We start from the raw sequence: 24052 nt of genomic DNA, 5'->3' as shown, positions 1-24052 counted from the left end.
CTGTTGCTTTGATTGTACGTAATAGCCTAGGCATTAACAACACTCCTACAAAAGAATAAGGAATATCACTGAGTGAGATTATCTGCAGCTGGGGCATGCCTATTCAAATCAATTGCAATTAGATAATTCTGGTAGGTGTAGCATGTTAGTTATCCTGCGTAATCAAGGAATTAAGGAAAACAGCTTGTATCTTAGAAATGACTAGGTTACCTAAAAATTAGTTGTGAGAAACCAATAAGGATATTTCCTTCTCAAAGTGGGGAACTGTAAAAAATGGTACTTTTCAGAATATTAGGGGGAGATGGTGACACAGTGGTATTGTTACTGGACTAGTAATTTTAGAGACCCAGTCTAATGCTCTGGGGAAATGGGTTCAAATCCCACTATGGCAGTTGGTGCAATTTCAATTCAGCTATAACCTGGAATACAAAGCTAGTCTTATGGTGACCATGAAACTGTCATCAATTGTCAAAAAACCCAACTGGCTCACCAATGTCCTTTAGGGAAGGAAATCTGCCACCCTTACCTGGTCTCGCCTACATATGACTCCAGACCCACAGCAATGTGGTTGACTCTTAACTGCCCTCTGAATTGGCCTAGCAAGCCACTCAGTTCAAGGGTAATTAGGGATTGGAAAGAAATGCGAGCCTTGCAATGCCAACATTCCATTAAAGAAAAAAAAAAATAGAATTATTGCAGAAATAGCAGACATAGTATGAGACCATCAGGCAGAAGGCTGTTTTCTTTCTCTTTTGGAAATACACATCTTAACAGTCCCTAGGAATGTCGATGTACCCTGGTTCAGACTTCCATGTTGACATTCCTAAATTGATAGAATGGCACCATGAACCCTTTTATCTGTAAAAATATTCGTAAAGGCTAACAAATGTCTCCCAGTATGAGGTAAACTAAAAGGTGCCCTCAAGCTAAAGTGTTGGACAAGAGAGGAGGTGACCACCCTGACATCTTGGGTGCCTGTCTTGTATTCATTGGTTGGTATGGTTCGAACAACATAGGGCATACAACCAACTCTTAGAAATAAAGTTTATTAACGGGTGCTAGGAAGCAGGGGGCAGGCCACATTAGGCAGCTAACTGCCTGATCTTCAGATGGAGGAAGGCCAGGGAAGATGGTGGAAGACTGGGTGAAGACTTTCCTAACACTTCACCTAAGGGGCAATAAACTGCCACCACAAGCTTCAGATATGAACACAACCTACACCACCTGCGTTCATCCTCTGGAATCTGCTCTCATCTGTCACAGGACCCATGCTTTTCTTATCTATGTAACTTAAGCATCACTTATAAATTATTGCCTCTTGATAAACTTAATGGTCTACCTTAAAATCACATGAATTCTTGACTGCTTATTTTGAGTAATTTGTGACTCCCAAGCATTAAAACTTAGTCCTGCTTTAAAAACTCCAGTTAGGTTGCAGCTTTTTAAATTGATGTGCGTGCAATCAGTTGAATCTCGCAATTTCAACCTGGAGGGCATGGCCAGATTGTGGGCCTGATTCAGACAAACTGAATCTTGAACCAACATAAAAGATCAGAGAAAACACAAACATAAGCATTCTTGGAAATAACTCACTTAATTCTATACTAAAAGCTCCCTGATCCTTTGCAATCATTCAGCCGATTGAGCTCAAATCTGGACACAAAGCAAATGGAAAACCTGCCTTGAGACGTGGGATCTACCACTCAGATCTGGATTGAACAAAGCATTAAGGATGTCAATGGCTTCAGTCTGCGCCAGCAGACAAGGCTGTTGATGGATTCAAACCAAATTGCATCAGTTTTGTGGATGTTGAGATGTGGGAACTTTTGGCTCAACCAGGACTTGATGCAGGAGAGCTTTGAAAATAAACTTGAAATTGAATAAAAGTGGTTCCATATTACAGAAGCTCTATTTGAATTTCAAGTCCAGTATTCTTTCCAATGTCAGTAGTACCTGATCTTTAAATCAAAATTAGATACGTGTAAATAACAAAATTAATCATTGCTCTTTAGAATTATTTGATCCAATAATCTCTCCATTGTCAGTGTCACCTGTTGTTCAAATATCCATTGGGTGTGTACAGATCAAAAATAACTATAGTGCTCTGTAACTATTTGATTTGCAATAATTTGTAACAATAATGAGTGGAACTTGATTTTTAAATTACGTTTTAGTTTTACATCCATTATAAACAAACCTTTTAATTGAAAACAAGTTAAAGTTTAATACAACTTCTTTATGCTTGAATATATTATCTTTCTGATCATCAGTTTACATTTCAACATATAAAGCTTAACAGTGACCAAAAGAATGGTATTTGTGTGTGTTTATTTTGCTGATGCCTGAAATGGCAAAGAAAGAGAATTGCCCATGAGTGCTTTTGTATAAGTGTCACAAGATGCCGAGTCTTTTTTTTTGCTCCTTGGGTGTTGCCAAAACCTTTTCCTTCTATAAATGCTCCATCTATGTTGCATCCTTTTCATTGATTCCTAACAGCTCCACTCACAGCGGCATTTCACCATTTGGAAAGTTGAATGCTGTCGAAAATAAGACTGTCCATTCTTAAGTTTTTTGACATATTTTTCTAATTTAAGACTGTGCCACCAATTTCTCTCTTTCTCACCTAGATATTACCTGGCTTTGCATCTGTTCCACATTGAAACCCTAATGGGATTGCTATTTTCTATGCAATCTCTTCTATGTCCTTGTGTACAATGTGTGCAAACAAGTCTCAAGTTACAAGATAGGTGCAATAAATAGTGTTTTTGCCTGCAATGCTCATGGCATAGAGATGTGCTTTACTTTTTCTCTGCAGAGTGACTGTTGGAAGCCACCTTCAAAGCAAATGCGTTTCTGAAGAATTCCATGTGTACTGTTATGGGATCAATCACATGTACCACACTGGTCACTCAAGTCATGGCTAAAGCTGCACTGTTTTGAATCATTCACATGGTGACAGAGAATGCAACTTTGTAGTAGAACTTTTGGTCAGTCACAGAGTGATAGGGGATTGGCATGACACAATTGGTCCCTGTGGCATTTCACAAGTTACAGCTTGCCAATCCAAAAAAGACCCATTTATCATTACTCTCTGCTTCCTTTAGCTAACCAATCCTTTATCCATGCTAATATTTTACTCCTTATACCATATGCTCTTTTCTTGCATGGCATCTTACCTTTGATGTGGCACCTTATTAAATGCCTTCTAGAAATCCAAGTACAGTATATCCAACAGTCCTCCTCTAACACCTTGAATGTTATTTCATCAAAAAATTGTAATAGATTAGTTAAACACCATTTCCCTTTCACAAAGCCATATTGGCTCTGCCTGATCACATTGTGATTTTTTAAGTATCCTGCTATAACTTCCTTAATAATGAATTCTAGCACTTTCCCTGTGACAGATATTAGGCTAACTGGCCTATAGTTTCCTGCTTTCTGCCTCCTACCTTTCTTGAATATAGCTATTAGCTATTTTCTAATTCACTCCGCTTTGGCAGGAAGAATAGGAAAGCAGTATACTATTTAAATGGAGAGAAATTGCAGAACTCAGTGGTCCTGGTTCATGAATCACAGAGTTGGTATGCTGGGTGCAGCAGGTGATTGGGAGGGAAAATGGAATGTTGGCATTTATTGCAAAGGAAATGGAATATAGGAGTGGGGAAGTTTTGCTGCAGCTGTACAGGTCCTTGGGCACCAGGATGTTGCCTGGGCTGGAGCACTTCAGCTATGAAGAGGGACTGGATAGGCTATGGTTGTTTACCTTAGAGCAGAGAAAGCTGAGGGGGGACCTATGAGAGACATAGACAGGATAGATAGGAAGAAATTTTTTCCCTTAGCGGAGGTGTTAATAACTAAGGGCATCGATTTAAGGAAAGGGGCAGGAGGTTTAGTGGCCAGCATAGACATGATGGACCGAAGGGCCTGCTTCTGTGCTGCATAACTCTATAACTCTATAAGTTGTCACAAGGGTTTCGATAGAACCTAATGGTGGGCATGTGTCATTTCTGTAATTTATACATTTGCTAAGGGTCTGAAAAATAGCTAGATTTTATCTAACAATCTTCATGGCCATGGGCTGTATTTGAGGATTTTGAGCACTTTAACACTTGATAAAATGCCAGCATTCACAGGCCTCTCATTGGTGGTTGAATGCCTCTCAATTTGACAAGGAAATAGTACTGTTGCCTGTTTATCTCTGACAAGCGATGTTTATTTAATTACCCCCCCTCCACTTCCTCCCTCAGGCTCCTATCCCTTTGGTGTAGTAATCCAAGTGGTGAATCATACCCATATTTTATGGCATTCAAGAGTAGTGGGCGAGCTTGGCTCATTTGGTTGTGCACTTTGATCTGAATCAGAAGATTAGGGGTGCAAGATGTCCTCTGTTACTTGAGCTGATTACCCAGGCGAACATGCCAATGAAGAATAGAGAACGATGTGCCATCATTTGGCTCAGACTTTAAACCAAGGTTCTGTCCGGACTGCCACTCTGTTCCTGGTTTTTTACCTGAATGTTTTTCCCATCCTGTCTCGCCTGACCTTCCGGCTCAGGCTGGGCGAGACCTGGGTAGTGCAGCACGCCCCTGGAGCCTAGTGTCGAGTGCAGCTCTGTTGGATGCAAGGAGGTCACACTCCCTTTTTTACAGCACTAGCTGCTGTAAACCAGGTGTTAAAGGTCCAGCCAAGTTTTAAGGTCCTTGACAGGTCAGGGAGAAGTTAAATGTATAAGGTGAGTGGGTAGTATTTGGGGAGGGGGAGTTTTTTGATGGGGGAAGTCGAGGGGGGTGGGGGGGGTGTGGTCAGGCCTCGGAGTGGGGAGGCCTCAGCGGGTTGGGGGAGTGGTCTGGTCAGGTCAGGCCGTGGCAGGGGAGGTCGGGCTTCAAGAGGGTGGTGGGTTGTGTCGGGTCAGGCCTTGGGGGGAGTCAGGGTGAGAGTTTCGCCTGATGGGGATGGGGGGAAAGAGTTCCCGTGGAGATGGGGGGAATCCGTTGGGTTGGGGAGTTCCAGTCAGAAGGGTGAGTCCCGTGAGCATGGGGGATGTCCCATGGGGGTGTAATCAGGGGGGGTGGGAGAGACTCCTTGGGGGGATCAGGGGTGGAAGTCCTGTGGTGGGGAGCAGTCGGTGGGGGGCGTGTTGGGGGAGGTCCCTGGGGGGTTTGGGAGTGTGGGTTAGTCCTGTAAGGGGGCCAGTGTGGATCTGTGCAATAGCTACCCCGAAGTTAGAAGAGGTTTTAATCCTTCTAGCCTTTTCCAGGTAACTTTTGACGTAACCCAGTCAGAACCATCTGAGGTTTATGTTTTAAATCGCATCTTTGGATGGTTCCCAGTGCAGAACAATTGCCCAGGGGTGGTTTGCACTTCCAGGCAAATGTCATGCAAACCTTACCTGTGGACCACGGAGAGGAGCTCCACAGCTCATCTTTGGGGTACCCACCCCTAATACAATGCCCCGGAGCTCGGATGTTACAGTCCATTAACTGACCACTAGCTGCACTGCTGTTTGTGAGAGCATAGAATAGCTGTCAGATTCTACCCCATAACAGCTGTCACTTTTAATAGTCCATTCAGTGAATAACTTTAATTTGTCTTCTTTAAATCAGAAATATTTTCAGAAATTAATTCTGAAGAACTTCACTAAATAGGCCATACAGAAATCATAGGCCTAAATATATGGGCTGAATTGTGTTCTCTTTTTCAAATCATTTATGAATTTAATGCACAACTGGCTTTTTGAAAAGGAACATGATCTAAAGAGCACTCAAGACCTAATTACCAGAGCAGCTGTTTGAAACAGTCGTTGCATTTTTACAAAACATTACTATTTGGACTTGTCTGCCAGAGGTATTTTGCATTTTGTGAGATCTGCTTTATCTCTGCTAGAGCAAGAATCTCACTTTCGTGCACCTGTACTAGATTGCTGCAGCCTGTGGAGGATGGTAAATAGAGAACAATGGGCTTAGGGTATCATATAGGAAATTGGGAGCTGGTTGTTCTCAGGTTTCTCAGTCACAAGTTGTAGAGTAGGCTTCCTATCCTCCTGGCTCTCCCTCCTGCCTCTCAACCGGGGAATGACGTCCAACACAAGGTAAGCCTGGAGTGATGGGGAGAAAATGATTAATCCAGTCGGTACACTGTTTATGGAATAGGACAATAATGGGTCAATCTGGGAAATATTGTGTCAAACATCACCACTTCATTAGAACTCTAGTGAGTGGCATTGTACAGGAACAGGAACTAATTGGTTGAGACAATAGCTCCAATTTCCTGCTCTGTCAATTTTTCAATGTAACAGATAGTTTACAGTGCGTCCGATCAACGTATCTGCTAATTTTTTGTTTGCAGTGCGCAACCGATTCATTTTAATTCACGGGCCCTTTAAATTTTCTTGCACAGCTGCACAAGTGCAATAACTTATTAGATGGATCAACTTGTGTACGGCCCATTTGGGAACCTTTGGTTGCACGCTCGCACGGCTTAGAGAGCACATTGCATCAAATATGTACAATATTAACTCGTGTGTTTCCCGGTGTAATTCCCATCAATTGTGCCATAACAACACTGGATGTCAGGGAGACATTGTGATCTTTGGAGTTGAACTTTTTGCTGATTATTCCATGGTGTTCACTTATGCTTCATTTAACGAAGCAGCTCAAGTCAGGCTTTAGAGGGACCTGAATAAATTTTCAGTCTTGGGCTAACATGTGGCAGGTAATATTCGTGCCACATGGTGACAGGTAAAATTACCATATTGAACAAAGTAAAGCCCAACCACCTCCCCATGATCACACCACCATCAGCAAGGCCCCCACCATGAACATCTGGAGGTTAACCTTAAACAGAAGATGAACTGAACCAGCTATTTAAATACCATTTGGCTACTTAACAGAGCAGAGGTTGGGGCCTCACTTCATGACCCTTCAAAATTTCCCCACCACCTGCAAGACTCGAGTCAGGAATTTGATGGAATAATCACCACTTCTCTGGATGGGTGCAACCACAACAATATTCAAAATGCTCAACATCTTCCAGTACAGAGCAATTCACTTGATGATACCTCTGCTGCTAGAGTCAGTTCAAACCCCATCTATCGCATTGTGGCTGCAGTATGTGCAATCGACAGAATGTACCACAGCAATTCACCAGAGGTGACAAACAAACCAGCTTCCCCTAGGGAATGTGAGACTGAAATGAGAAGACCCTCTTCAGTTACTTTTATAGTATTTACCTTCCCTGTGGCTGCCACTAAGAGCAACGAGGTGGAGTGAATATTATCATCCTTCAGATCCAAGTCCCCCACTCCCCCCACAACATCCTGTTCAATGAGAGGATTCACTAGCAACCTCTCTGAACAGCTAGGAATGGGTAACAACTGCATCCAAATATCGAAAACCAAATTTTTTTTTAAAGTCTAACTCATTTTGATCGCAGAGTCATCAATGGTACAGACTGCAGAGAATTTCAAGAATTTCATGTTTATATTTCAGATTTCCAGCATCCACATTATTTTGCTTTTGCATCTGTGTATTACTGTCAGTGTAATTAAAGTCACTTGGCATTTGATTGGAAATTATAAATATTAGAACGATCAGAAAAGAGCACTGGAAACAACACCAGTAGACATTTGTGACATGGGTAATTCAAAACCTATGGCTTAAAGGAAAATGGGGCTGTTGATGGTGAGACTCACTCTTTGGAAAGGAAGTGTTCACCTCTCCAAGGAAGGACATTTTAGCAACAATTTCTGGAGTTCTCTGACATTCAAAACAGTGTCAATCAAACATGATAGAAACAAGAACATGCTAATGTGGTTGATGTGACTTAACAGATACAACAAAAAGATGTTTGAGGGTAGAAAAAATTAAAGTGAATGCCTTGTAGACATCCCTCAAATTAATGCTCACCATCCTTCAATAGTCTTATTAAATTAAAAAGTACACTGAAAATATGATGCAATAAAGAGAATGTTTTTTAACAGCTTTTCTTCAATTCCATTGAGAAGCCACAACCTTATTACAAATGAATAGGCCACCATCCAAATCAAGAAAGTCACTGGGACACCATCCAGTTTGACACTACACAGTGATATATATGTATATGGTCTTCAAAAAGCTCCATTCTGCTTTAGGACTAGTTCCAACTTTTGTTATTCCTTGCATTATCAAAAAAAATTCTGCTTTATAGTAGTGTGAAACTTGTTGAGTAACACTTTACTTTTATTGAATTCTAATTTATTCTGGGTGTGTGACCAATTTTCTGGATGGAACCTGATTCTGGCACAAAAGATTGTGGAAACCTGAGATGCACTGAACAAATTTTGCTTTTACAATTCCCCGAACATTTGCACCAGTTACACCAACACTGGGCAAATTGCACCAAGGAAACCCAACATAATCAAATGGGAATTCCAGGCACTTCAATATCAAACTTCAGATGTACATTATAAAGGAAATAGGATTGTACAGATAGAGCCAAACTGTGTGTAGTGTTCTTTTCCTCCCAAAGTTATTTTCTTTTCAATGTCATTATTGCCTTTTTGGGAAGGCACGCCGAAGTAAGTGAGCAGCAGTGGGCCTTCCCCGGGATCGAGGACCTCGGAGACAAAAGGCCTATTCGCCATGAGCAGCTCTTCAGTGCCCAGCAGTGCCACTGGGGAGGCAGTAGCTGCTGCCGGTGCCGCACCCACCCAAGGCCTAGGATCACTGGGGCACCCAGACATGGCTAAGCGATGGCAGGAGCAGGGGCACAGGGTGGGGGCTGCGGTGGAGAGGAGGTTGTCAGCAAGGCTCTCAGCGGGCTCCTGTTCTTGATGCCAGGTCCCTCGATCAGGTACTAAGTGCCTTTGAATGAAGGCACCACCCTCCTCCCCCACTCTCGGAAGCCAGCAAACTACCCTGTCAGGCTTGTTTTTCCAGCTTCCTGCATGATGAGTCCTTCGCCAACCACTGGGTGAATAACAGCAGTGGCTGGATGTGGCCATTAAGTGGGCATCAATTGCCTACCTATGGGCCTCAATTGGCAGCGGGCAGGAAGGCTGTCCACAAGCCTGCCTGCCATGGATTTAATCATGATGGAAGTTGGCCTAGGTGAGCCAACAATGTACCCGGTTAAACGCCCCCAACCCCAGCACCAAACTCACCACGGGAGAGGGCATTAAGTTCCGCCCCACGAGTGAGAACATTAGACTAGGTCAATTGTAGCATCCCAAATGCTGACCTGAGGTCAGCTAACTCAGCACAGAATAGGGATAAACCTTCAGTCTTTTTACACTGCATCCCTAACTATTATACATTGGATCTAGAGCATTTGATTATTTGGCATGGAATTTCTTTGGTTTCCAAAAATGATGTCTTTTTGGTTTGTATCTTACAGAATGATCTACAGCAATTGGGAGAGCTTCATCAGCTGCTGAGAAAAGGGCCACAGTCATGTTATCAGGTCTCAAGCTACTCGCAGGCAGTTTTTTTTATCTCTCCACCCATCCAGCTATCTTATGGGGGGTAGAATCAAAGCCAGCACTGGCTTCACCAATGATCAACAATAAGCCATTTACTGTGATTTGGAATGCACCTACTGAAAACTGTAAAGCTAAATATGATGTTGATTCGGATCTAAGTCCCTTTGATGTTGTTGAAAACAAAAATGAGATCTTTATGGGGAATAAGATTACCATATTCTACAAGGACAAATTGGGGCTCTACCCATACTATACCCAAGAGGGGACCCCAGTGAATGGTGGTCTTGTGCAGAACGCCAGTCTACCCAGGCACCTCGAAGTAGCAAAAGAAGACATTGACAATTTAGTGGATCAAGACTTCAGTGGTCTTGCAGTGGTAGGTTGGGAAGAATGGCGACCACTTTGGGTCCGCAACTGGGGCTCTATGGATATCTACAGGAAAAAATCTAACGAACTAGAAAAAAGCAAAGACCCCAGTTTACCTGATAGTGAGATTCTCCAGATTGCCAAAAAGAAATTTCAAACAGCTGCAGAGAATTTTATGAGGCAAACACTAAAAGTAGGACAGACTCTGAGACCAAAGGGCTGCTGGGGCTTTTATAAATTTCCAGAATGCTATAATTACATAAAGGACAACACACAAAGCGATTACACAGGCCAATGCCCTGAGGAAGTTATCCCTAGAAATAACCAGCTGGCATGGCTCTGGAAGGCATCACAGTGCCTGTATCCCAATATCTACATCCCTCAGAGAGTCGAAGACTCAACTCAAGTTCAAAAGTTTGTTCACTACAGGGTTAAGGAGGCTCTCCGTGTTGCTGCCCTTGGTCGATCCAGTGAAGCCCTGCCCGTTTTGGTTTATGCCAGATATTCGTACATAAAAACACTCGACTTCCTTTCTGAGGTAAGCAAGATAATGTCCAAAATAAGTCAAATGGCACAAATGGCTTCAATTCAATAATTTGCAGTGCTGATTTCACAGATTATGGGGCTCCAGCTTGGATTTTGTGTTCCCAAGTATGGCGTGCAGAGCCGGTAAAATCCCTGGCGCAGCACACCCACCTTGGGAGAAACAGCCCCAAATGGGCAGATTTTTTGTTCCAGCAGTGGGGAAGGTGGATGGGTGCATTGGGTCCATCCTGGAAGCAGTTCAGAGGCAGCCACAAGGGCTGCTGAGCCCGAAGTGGGCCATTTAAACAGCTTGCCTCAGTGTTCTGGCAACTTTTGTCCGAGTTGTCATAGAGTTAGGTCCAATAGCCCTCACCCCTCACACACTCCCAATCCGCCGCCGGGTGGGGTGTAGAAGGAGGACCTGTAAGGAGTTCCTGCTGTGAGGCAGAAAGTGGGTGCAAACGTTGCTGTTAATTGCTCGGAGGAGACATCAATCAACAGACAGGTGAGTACAAACTATAATAATTGTCCAGCTGGTTGTTGACACTGGAAGGGGATATCAAGACCCATCAAGGTATTTTCCCCAGGAAAATATAGTCATTACTGCTGCCTATTCTCATTGCAATGAAGGAGCACACTCTACAAAGTTAAAGTTGGAAAAGCTTCACAACACACAGCATTGAGATGGCAGCACCTTGGTACCATCAGCTGCTCATGATATCCTGTATTGACTCAGATTAGGGGATGGCTCATAGGCATCACATTTGCCAGGAACCTTGCCCTTCCACCTGCCCTCTTTCCAGCCATCTCTCAGGGTACAGCCATGCCACTGAACCTCACAGCTGCATGCTGTCATGACAGAACAGTGTGTCTCGGAGCTTGCAGGTTAGCAGGGTAGTTTGTGGTCAGGAGCGCAACACGCTATCTGCAAGCAAATGCCAGACCACCCAGCATTCACCCAGACCTATTTCTACCACCCCCACTCTAACATTAGGCATTGATGAGATAGAGTACATAGTTTGTGTCTGTGAGCAGGCTTGTGTGAGTGAGACCATTTAAAACTGGAAGCCTTACATGCCCATGTTATTTTTTTCATTTGTCATGTCTGAATTTCACAAAGCAGACCAGTGGGGAAGGGGCAAGAGGGGCTCCCACCCACTTCAGTGGTCAAGGAGGTCAAGAGAAACCCCAACATATTATATCTCAGTGGCTGGCGGAACTAACCAACAGTGACCAAGAGCAGATAGCCTCTGCTGTGGGCACAGCAGGGGACCATGGCCGATCATGAATTCAATGCAGGAAGAAGTTCCATGACTTGCTATGCTCCAGCAAGGTGAGTTGTTCAACAGTAACACACAGAGTTCCAGGTGATGGTTCAAATCTGAATGCTGCACCAATGGTGGGGGGTGGGGGGACCTCTTCTTTGGCGTGGAGGCTTGTATGTCCAAGGTGCTCCTGTAGGTGCACAAAGTAGAGTGTGAGTGTACGCGCTGATGCACTGCCAGATTCAAGAGATTTGTCTCTGGTGTGTAGTTGGAAGATCTGGTACATAAAGGGTTAATGTGGGACTGCATACAGTACTACCCACACAGTGATGTAAGAAGACACCTGACCCAGAACCATGGTCAGTCCAGTGATGGACATAGTTGGGTTAAGACCTAGAACGGAGTCAGCTCCATACCTGTACCTCTACTGTGATGATGTACATGGTAAGGAGTTGTTAATAAAGACTTGTTGTTACCAGACTCCAGGCTGGAATCCTACTTCATGGTGTCCAAAGCAGGATTCTTCATGGTGGCAGCATCAGGATTAAAACTCTCATCCACGCAAAAATGCTGAGAAATTAAGAAAATGGACAACTTCCATGGATTCTGCACGGAACCCAACTCCCAACTGAAGCTACAGATGCTGATAAAATTCACCAGAAAGAAGAAGCTCCGGGGACACAAGTGCCTGGAAACAGACAAGAAAGGTAGAAGTTTTACTCAAGCGGAAGACTCCATCGCATCCCCCTTGAAAATCCAGCTTCAGCAAGCTGCGCTCACAGCCTGCAGGGGTAAGATCTTTTTTTAAATTCCAAGCCAGCTATCCCTGAGAAACCCCTTTTTTAAGTCATTCAGTCAGAAGCGCCGCTTAAATGCAACTCATTGCTAAACCCAATCCTAGACTCCAAGTCTCGGCGCGTGGCTGCCAAGTCCGGCAAGTCCGGCAAGAAAAACAATCATCGTTGACAATTCATTCCGTCTGCTCCAGGTACCTTGCGGCTATCCAGGTTCGGAGACAGCAAGCCCACGGTTCTTTCCCAAGAGCTCTGACTCATAACACGATACCGCCGAATTAATTAAGTCAGCAGCCCGCTGCCCTTGCGCTCCCTTCTTCGGGCAGAGGCGCTTCACTGCCACTTTGAAAACCCCGCCAAAAATCCGGCAAGAGCGGGAGGGTCCTTTGTTCAGCAGCAACCGCCGAAACCATCTTGGAAGCTTGTAATCTCTTAAAGCTGTACCCATGCTTTTTAAAATCTTCAAAAATGGATTGCAATTCCGCACTTCCAGTTCCACTGGGATTCCCGCATGGCCCCGACCAACCACACAACTGGGGCAGAATTTTATGTCGCGCAGGCAGGCGCACATGCCTGACCTGGTCGGACGTAAAATCGCAGGAGGTGACGTGAGGCAAGTGTCCTGACGTCATCGTGCAATATTTTGCTTGGCGGGTGCGTGCAAAACCTGGAAGCGCACCCGCCAACAATTAAGTGGGCAACTAAGCCCAATAACGGCACAATTGCCTCCGATTTTTCGTGGCCCTAACAGTTGGCGGACAGGTGAATTGGCCAGGCGGTGGCCTTTACATTTTTCACCAAACCTCATCCAAGGTCGTGAAATAAAATAAAAATAAATAACTGTGGACAGCATTTTTATGAGGTATATTTTCAGGTGCTTGGTTGTGATGCGTGGATATTTTTTGCAGCTTTTTAAAGCTTTACTTCATCATTTGAATGCCTGCAGCTCCCTGAGGCAGCTGTCTGCCTTCAGCGAGCTCTCTCGCAGTCCTCACCCACGCCCATGGTGACATCGTCGCCCATCCTCTTCCCGCCCTCCCCCCAGCAGCGCTGGGCCTTTCGGGGCGCGTTTCACGCTGACTGGCTATGGATTGGCCAGCCAGTGTGAAATAGCGGTCAGAGGTCAATCGCTGTCAGCGGTCTGTCTCCAAGGCCGCTCCTAGGCCCACCAATCACGCGCGCCTGCCAAAGGTAAATTTCAGGCCTGGAGCCTTTGTGGGGGGGGAAAGGTTTTTAAGATACAACATTGCTACAGGTCTAAATAAAAATTAGAGGCAGAACAAGTTAGAAAATGTCTTTATTTGATTGGACCAATAGCAGACAGCATCAATGCATGATAAGTTATTGATGGATCATCTGCCAAATTAATGATGTTTTGAAATCTTTCGATGTTTATTTCAACTTGAGAGCCAATAAAATACTGGAAAGAGCTAAATTTACTAAGAGAGTCCAGAGCTCTGGACAACCTGTTGATTCTTCATTAACAATCTCTATAGGATGGCAGAAGGATGTGAATACGGTAATCTAAAGCCTTACCTCATCCGAGACAGAATCGTGGTGGGTGTTGCAGATGATTCACTCTCCGATACCCTACAAGCTAAAGATGATCTTACCCTAGACAAGACTATCCAGCTAGCTAGACTGTCTGAACTACATGAACATCCTAAGGGGAGAGAGCATTTCATGGGGAAGAAACCAACCCTCTGTCCACCATATCAGCTCACAGAGATGCAGGGGCCACCCAAGTCAAGGAAAGCAACCCCTGAACCACCCAGTGTAGTGTCCTTGTCAGTGCTGCAGTGTGAAGCACCCTCACAGACAAGATCAATATCCTGCGAGCACTGCCCAATACTCCCACTTCAATAGACAGGGGCACTAGGGCAAGCTGGGCAAGTCAAAACCCCAGCACCACACAGACATCCAAAAGGTCATCCAGGAGGTCGAGACTGAAAACCCTGAAGACACACAGCCATTCTTCTTGGGTGACATCAAAGGATACAGTTCTTCGTTTTGGAATGCTGACATCCTGGTAAATGGTCACCTAACCAATTTTATATTAGATTCAGGTGCCAACATGACAGTCCTGTTAGACAAGGAACTATGGCTCCAAGGCCTTTGGATTCGAACAACAGGCACTCCACTGTATGGAGCAGGGGGAGTCCGACTCCCAGCCATCGGCATGATCCTTGAACCACTGAAGTATGGTGACAAACAAACCGTTGAGCTGGTGTATGTTGACCACAGTCAGCCTTTCCATCTTCTGAGCAGAAGTGCCTGCATAGCCCTCGATCTTCTCCAACCAGCAGGAGATGTTAAGACTGCCACAGTCGTTAGTCGGCCAGAACAGCAAGGTCCTGAGTCCTCAAACACCAAAGACTATTCAGATTCTGATTTCACCTGTGATCTTCCTTTTCTGTTTGTGGAGCAGGTTTGCCCATCATCATTCCAGATCCTGGAAAGTCCCCAGTGGTCAAACCAACCTATCATTCACAACATTATTACTACACCTCCAGTGGAAGTGGTACCAGAGAAGGATCAACTGTCGAGGAGCCTCTACCTCCAACTACACACCAACCACTGTGCACACATGGCAACTTCCAGCCAGCTCGCCACAAGGCATGCTGGAACCTGGTAACAGTCTCACATCATGAACAACAAACAGCAGAGGTGAACATGCCACTCAATCTTCTTCTTTCCACAGGAATGCTATTCCTCAATCTCAGAAGCTTCCCGCCATCCTAAATGGAAAAGAAAAAAGAAAAAAACACGGCCAAGTAGATAAATACCATTTTTGTCCACGATCAAGAGTAACAACAACCATACATCGCCATACCAGCCAGACCAACCAGACATGGTCTAACCTCAAGCAATGAAAGAAACAGATGAAACCATACCCAAAAATCAGTCCAATCTTCAAGCCAACAACAAGAACAAGCAACACCAGAGCCTACCACTCTCCCGACAGAATGGCGAACCAGATATGGAAGGGTTATAAAGCCTCTTCACCACCTTTAACTTCTAGGACTTGAAGGGGAAGATCAAGTAGTGAGGATGTTGTTAATGTTAATACTGCAATGGCAATAATGTTGAAATAGCATTACGTTTGTAACAATAAGGTTAATGCACAAGATTTATAGCAATGTAAGACTTGGAAGTAAACTAAAGTAACTCTATACCCATGGGATAAAGACTTAGGGGAGGTGTAGTAAAAGGATCTGGTACATAAAGGGCTTAAATGGGACTGAGTACAGTATCACCCACACAGTGATGTAAGAAGACACCTGCCGCAGAGCCAGCGTCAATCTGAAATGGACACAGTTGGGTTAAGACCTAGAATGGGGTCATCTCCGTAACTGTACCTTCGACTGCAATTATGTACATAGTTTTAAACTGTTAATGAAGACTTGCTGTTAACAACTCCAGACTGGAACCCTACTTCATGGCGTCTGAAGCAGGATTCTTCATGTCGTACTATACATTAGGCTAACATTGCTCTGTATTTTGTATCGGCCCATAATGCCAGGGAGGTGGCCCAGACTGGGGAGTGGGTCCGTGAGGCTATGGGTGATCAGGAACATGGAAGAGCCAACCATGGAATTAGCCAGGATACCAGCCCAGTTGGTGTCGGGAATGGAGAATCGCCCAGAGCAGTTGCTAAAGGTGGTGGTAGGGGCTCTTTGGAACATGCTGGTAATGGTATAAGTGATCCAGTTAGTTCACTGCGTAGAAAGGGACATTGGTATGAGAAGGAGTGTGAAGGTTGGGTTGCATGATAAGGACACCACAATTATAGAGAGATGCTAAAGGCAATGGCTTATATCAGAGCATGCTCTCACAATGTAAAGAGCTAAATATCATTACCTCCTTTTGTGTCTCAGACAGGTCCTAGTGCCACTTACTCACTCCCTTGCCCTCCCAGCGCCACCCCCCAACTCCCCCACCCTCCTCCAAGGCCACCTCATGCCTCAAGCCTCCATCAAGAGGAGGAAGACATTTTATTTTTATTCTTTCATGGGTTGTGGGCGCCGCTGGCAAGTCCCTCATTTGTTGCCTACCCCTAATTGCCCTTGAACTGAGTGATCTGATAGGCCATTTCAGAGGGCAATATGCTGAAAACTACCAGGGCCACTCCCTCCTGATTGTACACTACCTGTGCCACTACCTCTGATGGATCTGCCCTGTGGTTTTATTTTCATGAAATGTGGGTGTCGCTGGCAAGGCCTGCATTTGTTGCCCTTCCCTAATTTCCCTAGAATTGAGAAACTTGCTAGGCCATTTCAAAGGGCATTTAAAAGTCAACCACATCACTGTGGGTCTGGAGTCACATGTAGACCAGAGCAGGGTTTTATGCCATTCAATGATAGTTTCATAGTCACCATTACTGAGACTAGCTTCATATTCCAGATTATCATTAATTTGAATTCAAATTCAACCAGGTGCTATGGTAGGAATTGAACCCATGTCCCCAGAGCATCAGCCTAGGCCTCTGAATTACTAGTCCAGTGACATTAACACTATGCCACCTCCCTATAACAGAGAGGCAGTGTCACGTCTGATAACTCATACTCCGCCAACACAGATACTAGCACATCAGATGGAGGTAATGTACATATAGAGTCAGTGGCATGTGGTGAAGGGCATCACATCAGAGTGCAGGAGGAGGTGTCTAAGTCAGAGATATTTGTGCACAGTTCCCCTCAAAGAATGGGGGAAACTCATGGTGATGCTCCTGTAAGCAAGGAGGTAGGACCTCAGGCATCACCTTATGGGGCATTAGAGCTTCAGCAGCAGATGTGCGGATAGCTTGTGGAGTTTCCTGAGGCAATGCTAGCTCACTCACTGTGAGTGGAGGGGTCCATGTCTCGATGAGCTAGACTTTGTCTCGGGGGTTCAATAGCATGAACTCCAACTGTGAGTGAATGGCCAATCTCATGGAGAGACACATGCATCATCACTCTGAGTGGGTGCAAGAGCAGTGTAACTCCCTGCAAAAGGTACAAGGCTCACTCAGTGTCTAAGTGCTCACATCCATGGACTACATGAGAAGCTGTGAACCCTTAACAGGACCTTCACACTGGTGGCACAAAGATTGCTGGAATGAATGACTGCTGCACCCCAGCAATCAGCCCCAGGTAACCTACATGGAGGCCAGCCTAGGACTGTGGAAGTTGGTGAGGAAGGCGAAGGTTCTGAGGGCACCTCAGCACCCTCATCTTCTTCTAACTGCTCAGGCTCACTGCCAGCGCCCTTGTTAGCGCTACTTGACCCAGTGACAATGGCTGGCCCTGCAAAAATACAGAGGCTGCAGTCTGAAGGAGGTCCCCAGTGAGCCCCTGAACGACGCAGCTGGCCACCACGCTCCTCAATGCCATATAGCACGAGAGGTGGTCAGACAGCCTCCATCTCCTCCAAGGCAACCCGGGGGTGTGGGGTGTGGTGTGGGGGTGGGGGGGCGGGGGGGGAGGGTACTTCGCTGGAGCATTTGTGAGTGCAAGGCATCATTTTGCCTCCATCGCTGATGGGTTCACCGTGGTTTCATTTCATGCCAATTTGTTTATATCATAACGAAGCACATCGTAAATACAAATCACAATTTCTGAAAATGTTTTGGTCTGCTTTTGTACACTAATACCCTCAATGAGAATGTTTACAGAATAAACAAGCTTCTTACCATTGGCACTGAAGACTGCATGCTGAAGTCCATCTCTCATTGGCATCATCAGGAGAAAAAGTGTGTACATGTATGACTGGTAGTGGAAGGCTGCTTCCTTCTCCAGACCTTCAGATAAGGTGGTAGTACACCAAGGGTTGCAGTTTGAGATGCTCCTTGCAGTATTTCTTGTCCATCAATGTTTGTCTTTAAGGGAGGATCAATGATCAGACTCAATGATCAAATCCAATTTATCAGGCACACTTCAAGCATGAGTGCTGTGTCGAAGGCAGTCATCTGCATGTGATTGTTACACAGTCACTTATGTGGATTTTCTGCATGTCAACATGTATGCTCCTGGGAAGACTGCTTGTGTGGTTTCTGCACTGCGTTTGAAGCTTTGTCTTCCAATTGGTAGAGGCTGTGGGGTCACAGGGAGCCAAGGTGTTGGGCAGCATTGCATGTTGCAGATGTCACACACTCCTGACACCGGATGCTGGTGATGGATGGGTAACGTGGAAGGTAATGGAAGGAGTTGCAGACACAAGTGTGGCATCACTCTGCACAATGTGCAGTCACTGCAGTACTGTTCGCACGCACAGTCAGATCTGAAGATCATGGGTGTAAAGTCATGCTTCCTACTAGCACTCTTGGCATAGCTTACATGGTTGGACTAGATGGCATTTTCTCCGGCTCATTGACAGCCTCTAACATATGTATGCATGGTCCAGGTGTGAAGGACTTCTCAAGGTGTATTTGTGCACTATGTTGAAGCCAAGGGTCTTGATTTGGTCATGATTTCAGCCACGTTGATAGCATTGATTTCAGTATGTGCTGTTGATTTTCTCTCTTTTTGAGGATGGGCATTTCCCTGAGGAAGTGTGACTTCCATGTTAAAGGTTTATTATGTGGAAGCTGCTCACTGGTGACTGGCTGATGTAATTTATGACATCTCAAGAGTCTAGGAGAATCTATAATGAATCAACAGCCTTCTGGCGATGATCACCTCCCGTAAAGAATATGCCATGGCTACATGGGCCTGCCCCTCAGATGGTCTCCCATTGCCGCCTTCTTCCTCCTTCTGTGGGTTATATCAATGACCCTAGACAGGGGCCTCCTCCTCCTGCTCCTCATCCTCCTCATCATCCCTCTCCTCAGATGTTCTTCCCCTTCTGGTTATAGTGCCCTCCCCTGGACCATATTGTTGGGCATGCAGCACATGATGACTATTCTAGTCATGCATGCTGGGGAATATTGTATTGCTCTTCCAGAATGGTCAATGCACCTAAAGCAAGATGCCAATAGCCTGCTCTTCCGTGTTGCCGGTCAGCACATTGCTGTTGTAGTAGTGCCTTTCGGGCTCCGTGTACAGTCAACTAAAGGGGGTCAACAGCCACCTCTTTGTCCCCCAGAAGCCAACCATGGACTTGTGTCGGTGTCTGAAAAAGCTGAGGAATCCTCCCATTCCTCAATATAAAAGTATTGTGGCAGCTTCAAGGATACCATGCACATCCATGCCGGAATGCCCAAGAGTGGTTGCACACCACCTGCACATTCAAGGAGTGGAAGGATTTCCTGGGCATGAAGGTGTCAGGTTGATGACTTGATGCCCTTGTTTGCGATGTGAGTGCAGTCAACAGCCCCCTGTACTAGAGGGAAGCCTTCTAATTCTGCAAATCCTCTGACCCTCTGCACCCGCGGTGCCACATCGATTAGGAGGTTTATGTGCTCCTCCAGGGCATCTGTAACTGCCTAGCTGTACCTGTGTCAGCTGCTTGTGATATGCCATAGAGGACAGCAGCTGATCCCTGGAAAGACCCAGCAGAATAAAAATCCAGAGCCACTCTGACCTGAATTGCTGCTGGCAGAGCACGAACATCTGCAGGCTGTGGAACCAGGTCATGCTGCACAAATGCACATATCATTGTAACCAATTCCTGGGTTAATTTGAGCCTTATTCTGTGCTGTTTTTCCGTCATATCTGGATATGACCGCAGCGGCCAGTGCACTCTTCTTTCAGGGTAAAACCTTGTTGTCCTCTTCCTCCTAACTGGTGCACACTGCACTGCTTCCAACTCTTGGCTCCCCACCCGCACCGCACCCCCCCCCGCCCCGCACCACCCCGCCACCCCCGCCACACTCTGGCTGCAAGTTTCTCCCACATACATGCCTGTACAGCCCAAATATACAAAGGTGTCATCCCCATTTTGCAACTTCTTTGGCACAATGCATGCTTGTCCCTTATCTGGCACACTCTCCTTCCTCCCACCTGGATGCCCCAGTCAGGAGGGCCGGAGATAAATGCCCTTCCAAGGCCGCAGGCCCCACTCTCCAACTCCCTTGGGTGTCGGCCTCACACCTGTGCTTGAAATGGTTAAACTTCTATGGCACTTACTGAAACATTTTAAGGTCTCCAAAAGGGGATCTGACCTTCAGCTAGTTTTATGACTTTTACTCAAATTTGTAAATCCAGCAAGTTGCATTCTGGAAATGACTGCGACTAAAATCACTTCTAATTGAAAGCAGTTATACTTTTAAATGTGCCACTCCTCTGTGAACTGCACAATCTGCCCAACCAACACCTCCCCCCCCATCCACCCCCATTCCCACCCTCGACAAAAAATGCTGGATGCCAGATTTGGGGGTGGAGTTCCAGATTCAGGGTCCAGGTGCCTTTTTGGATAAGGCTCAGAGCCATTCCAACTCTGCAAAGATCCAGCCCTCTCATTGATAAAAGCCAATTCAATACATTTAAATCCCTTCAAGTATCTAATCCCTCATAAAAACAAACATTTACATTGATAGCTCCACACCAAAGACAGCTGAGCACTCAATAATCTCTTGGAGCTGTCAAGCAATCAGTGAGCTAATAGGCCCCCACTGTCATAATGATAGGTTGTGGAAGCAGTGCTAATACTGTAATGATAACTCTCAGGCTCATATCAACAAATGCCTATTGAAATTGCAAGCACTGATTTTTTTCAACTCAGAGGCATAGCAGGTTTTTGTTTCTCAAAATTTAAAGAGCAGGAGATTTAAATAACTTGAGAGCTTTACAGTTCCAGGGACATTACCCATCTTTAATGCACATTCACATCTACTTTTAAAAATCGTAAGTCCACACTGCGAGAAACACTCTTGCAAAAATAGGGTCTGTTTGAACTCAGCACTGAGTTCAAATGGACCTGCTGTGTTCAGGTTTCCCTATGTGCATATCATACGCTGACTCCTTTTTCTCTACGAAAATTATATCTGTCAAAAATGTGGGTGGCATTCCTGGATCCAAGGCCCCAGCACTATTTTGATTAAGACTCTGAAATTCCAGGCTTCAGATTTGAGTCTCAGTTTCAGCTATTTTTTGTATTTGGGCTTTCTTCATGCTGTCGGTAGGTGAAGCACAGGAACAAGCAGAGATGTATTATCTAACTAACAAAAAAAATACACGTAAAATGTCTGCCCTCAATACTCTTACCCCATATACCAGCTGGCCATGAAAATGTCTGGGATTGTTCAGCTCTTCTTCTTAAGCAGTACTTCGGTATGGAGGGTGACTTGCTTCCACTCCAGTTCAATGGGTTCTGAGATGGCTGGTAAGTCCAATTGTGATCTGCATAATCTGCCACTTGCAGGGCAGACATTGCTTGAAGGGTTAGGTAGAAGGGTTGCTTGAAGGTTTGTGCACCCAGTCTGATGACTGTTTGTGTAGGAGGCTTTTTTCTAGCCCGCCCTTACATGATGCGTTGTTAACTAACGATGGGTTACACCAACATACCGCCCTCCATCTGCCTTTGTCATTCAGCTATGCTTTAAGCTCTGGAATTCCCTCTTTACACCTCATCAGCTCTCTTGCCCTGCCATTAAGATGCCCCATAAAACCTAGTTCTAGAAAAATGTTTAAATATTAGTCACTTAAATATTTTGCACAAACCTAGACGACAAGATAAAAAAAGTCAATCTAGTTGGTGCAATCAGCCCTTTAGAACAACATAGTCAGACACCAATACATTGTGTGGTAGAATTTCTACCAGAGATTTGCTGGGGAGATTATTTCCAAGCTGTTCCTCCCCTCTGCATTACTCTCTGCCACTTCTGGTATTCACTCCTGGAATTGATGGGAAGTATACAGTTCCACGGTCAATAAATGTGGAGCCATATTGAAATCTTCCAGCTCTTTCACAAGTACTAGCAGCTGGTATCAAGGCAATAGTCGTAGATAGCAGGATTGATGTCACTGTCCACTTTCTGATAGGTAATGGTATGTGGCAGAGGGTGAAATGAAAAGCTGAGGAAGAGGAATCAAAAAGGGGAGGGCTTTAGTGAGGGGGCAGTGTTCCAGCCTTGAGGAGCATTAAGACTTGGGCTCACACCTAGACATGCACTCACTGTGAGATTTTTAGTCTAATATGAGCTGTATTTGAGACATGGGGAGACAAAAAGAAAAGGCAAACTAACCTTGAGGTGCTTTTGAGCACCACCCACCAGCTGGCTCAAGATCACCTTTAGTCAGCACAAGGGGACTTCTCCATTTAGTTGGTTTTCGTTATCAAGTATGCTGTTGTAAATTACTGTGAAGTAACATGAGAAATATTTTGATCTTCTAATGACTTGAAATCCGGCTCGATCCAGAGTACTTACTGTTTCCAATATGTAATTACCATCTTTACCTGTCATTTTCCAGATTGACTTGGTACATACCATTGGAGAGAGTGCAGCCATCGGGGCCTCTGGAGTGGTTCTATGGGGGAATATGGACTTTGCACACACCAGGGTGAGTATTTCATTCCCAGACATGTAAACACATTCAATTGAGGACATGTGACAAGCGGCTGTGAGCTGGAGACAATATTCTATGATGACCCAACCATGTAACTAATTACAAGTCGAATATCCTTTGTCTGCACATCCAAAAACTGAACTTTTTGAATGGGCTATGCAGTTAATTTGTATGTTAATAAAGCAATGTAATATTATATTACAGATATACAGGTGTTAATTGCTAAGAAGTAGGGCATGTGGGAGTTGGCAAATGGAGAAGCCACCTAGTATTTATAGACTATAGCTAGCCTAGGCTTAGGCTATAGTAATGTAAGTAGGCCTAGGCCTACCATATATACAATAGATCCAAAAATTGAAAATATTTGAATACCGAAACACAATTGGACCAAAGGAATTCGGATAAAGGATACTCGACCAGTAGCACTTAGATGGAGTTGTCCCCACCTTTTGACATCTCTGTCAGATAATCCATTGGGAGCTGCTAATTCATGGCTGAAGTGTTTCATGTGCCTAGAACTCTTGTTAAATTTACTACATATTTGAGAATATTGAAAGTGCTGGATTGATTCTTAGAACATCTCTTAGCATGTGTTTGTGCTTGTATTTTTCTATTAGCAAACCTGTATGGATCTGAAGAATTACATTGACAAGCAGCTTGGAACATATGTTCTAAACATTACTAGAGCTACGATGTTATGCAGCAAGGTTTTGTGTAATGGCAACGGACGATGTGTGCGGAAGGACCCTGAATCCAGAGCTTATCTACATATTGATCCCAAATTCAATAATGTTATCTCTGATCTTATTTCTACTGGCTCTGTACAGCCCCATGAAGAATTCCATTCTGAAGCTCTGAACAGCATGAAAGAGCAGTTTAAATGCCAGTGCTACAAGGGAGGGATGGGGCCCAATTGTGAGGCTGAATCAAATTTTTAGATTGGTAATTCTTTTTTCCTCCTTTTCTTTCTTTATATTTCAACTTTAGGTGGTGATTCACGCTTGCAATCCTCAGATCAGTAGCTGTAATCCCCATATAATGTCTACACCTGTGCACCTTTCAGTAGGCAATCACACAACAATCAGGGGCTGGAATCTTGGAGCCGATGTTGATCAATGGGATTTGACCAACAGAGCGCACTGGTCAGCCAGCCTCAAGGCTGCCACGATTTTGAGGGCCCGGCCATATGTGTATTTAGCAGACAAACTGCAGGGGTCAAAT

General features: G+C 44.9%; 1 protein-coding gene across 1 annotated transcript; it reads left to right on the top strand.

The window, feature by feature from the left end:
- The first annotated feature begins 6071 nt into the window (after positions 1-6071).
- On the top strand, positions 6072-23769 carry LOC121279974 (hyaluronidase-1-like). Its single transcript, XM_041191597.1, has 5 exons — positions 6072-6088; positions 8545-8660; positions 9487-10361; positions 22736-22825; positions 23449-23769. Exons 1-5 carry the CDS (start codon positions 6072-6074, stop codon positions 23767-23769), a joined length of 1419 nt encoding a protein of 472 aa, XP_041047531.1.
- Positions 23770-24052: the final 283 nt, after the last annotated feature.

Source organism: Carcharodon carcharias, chromosome 7 (assembly GCF_017639515.1).
Source record: "Carcharodon carcharias isolate sCarCar2 chromosome 7, sCarCar2.pri, whole genome shotgun sequence".
NCBI lineage: Eukaryota > Metazoa > Chordata > Chondrichthyes > Lamniformes > Lamnidae > Carcharodon > Carcharodon carcharias.
This window is presented reverse-complemented; position numbering and strand designations above follow the sequence as displayed.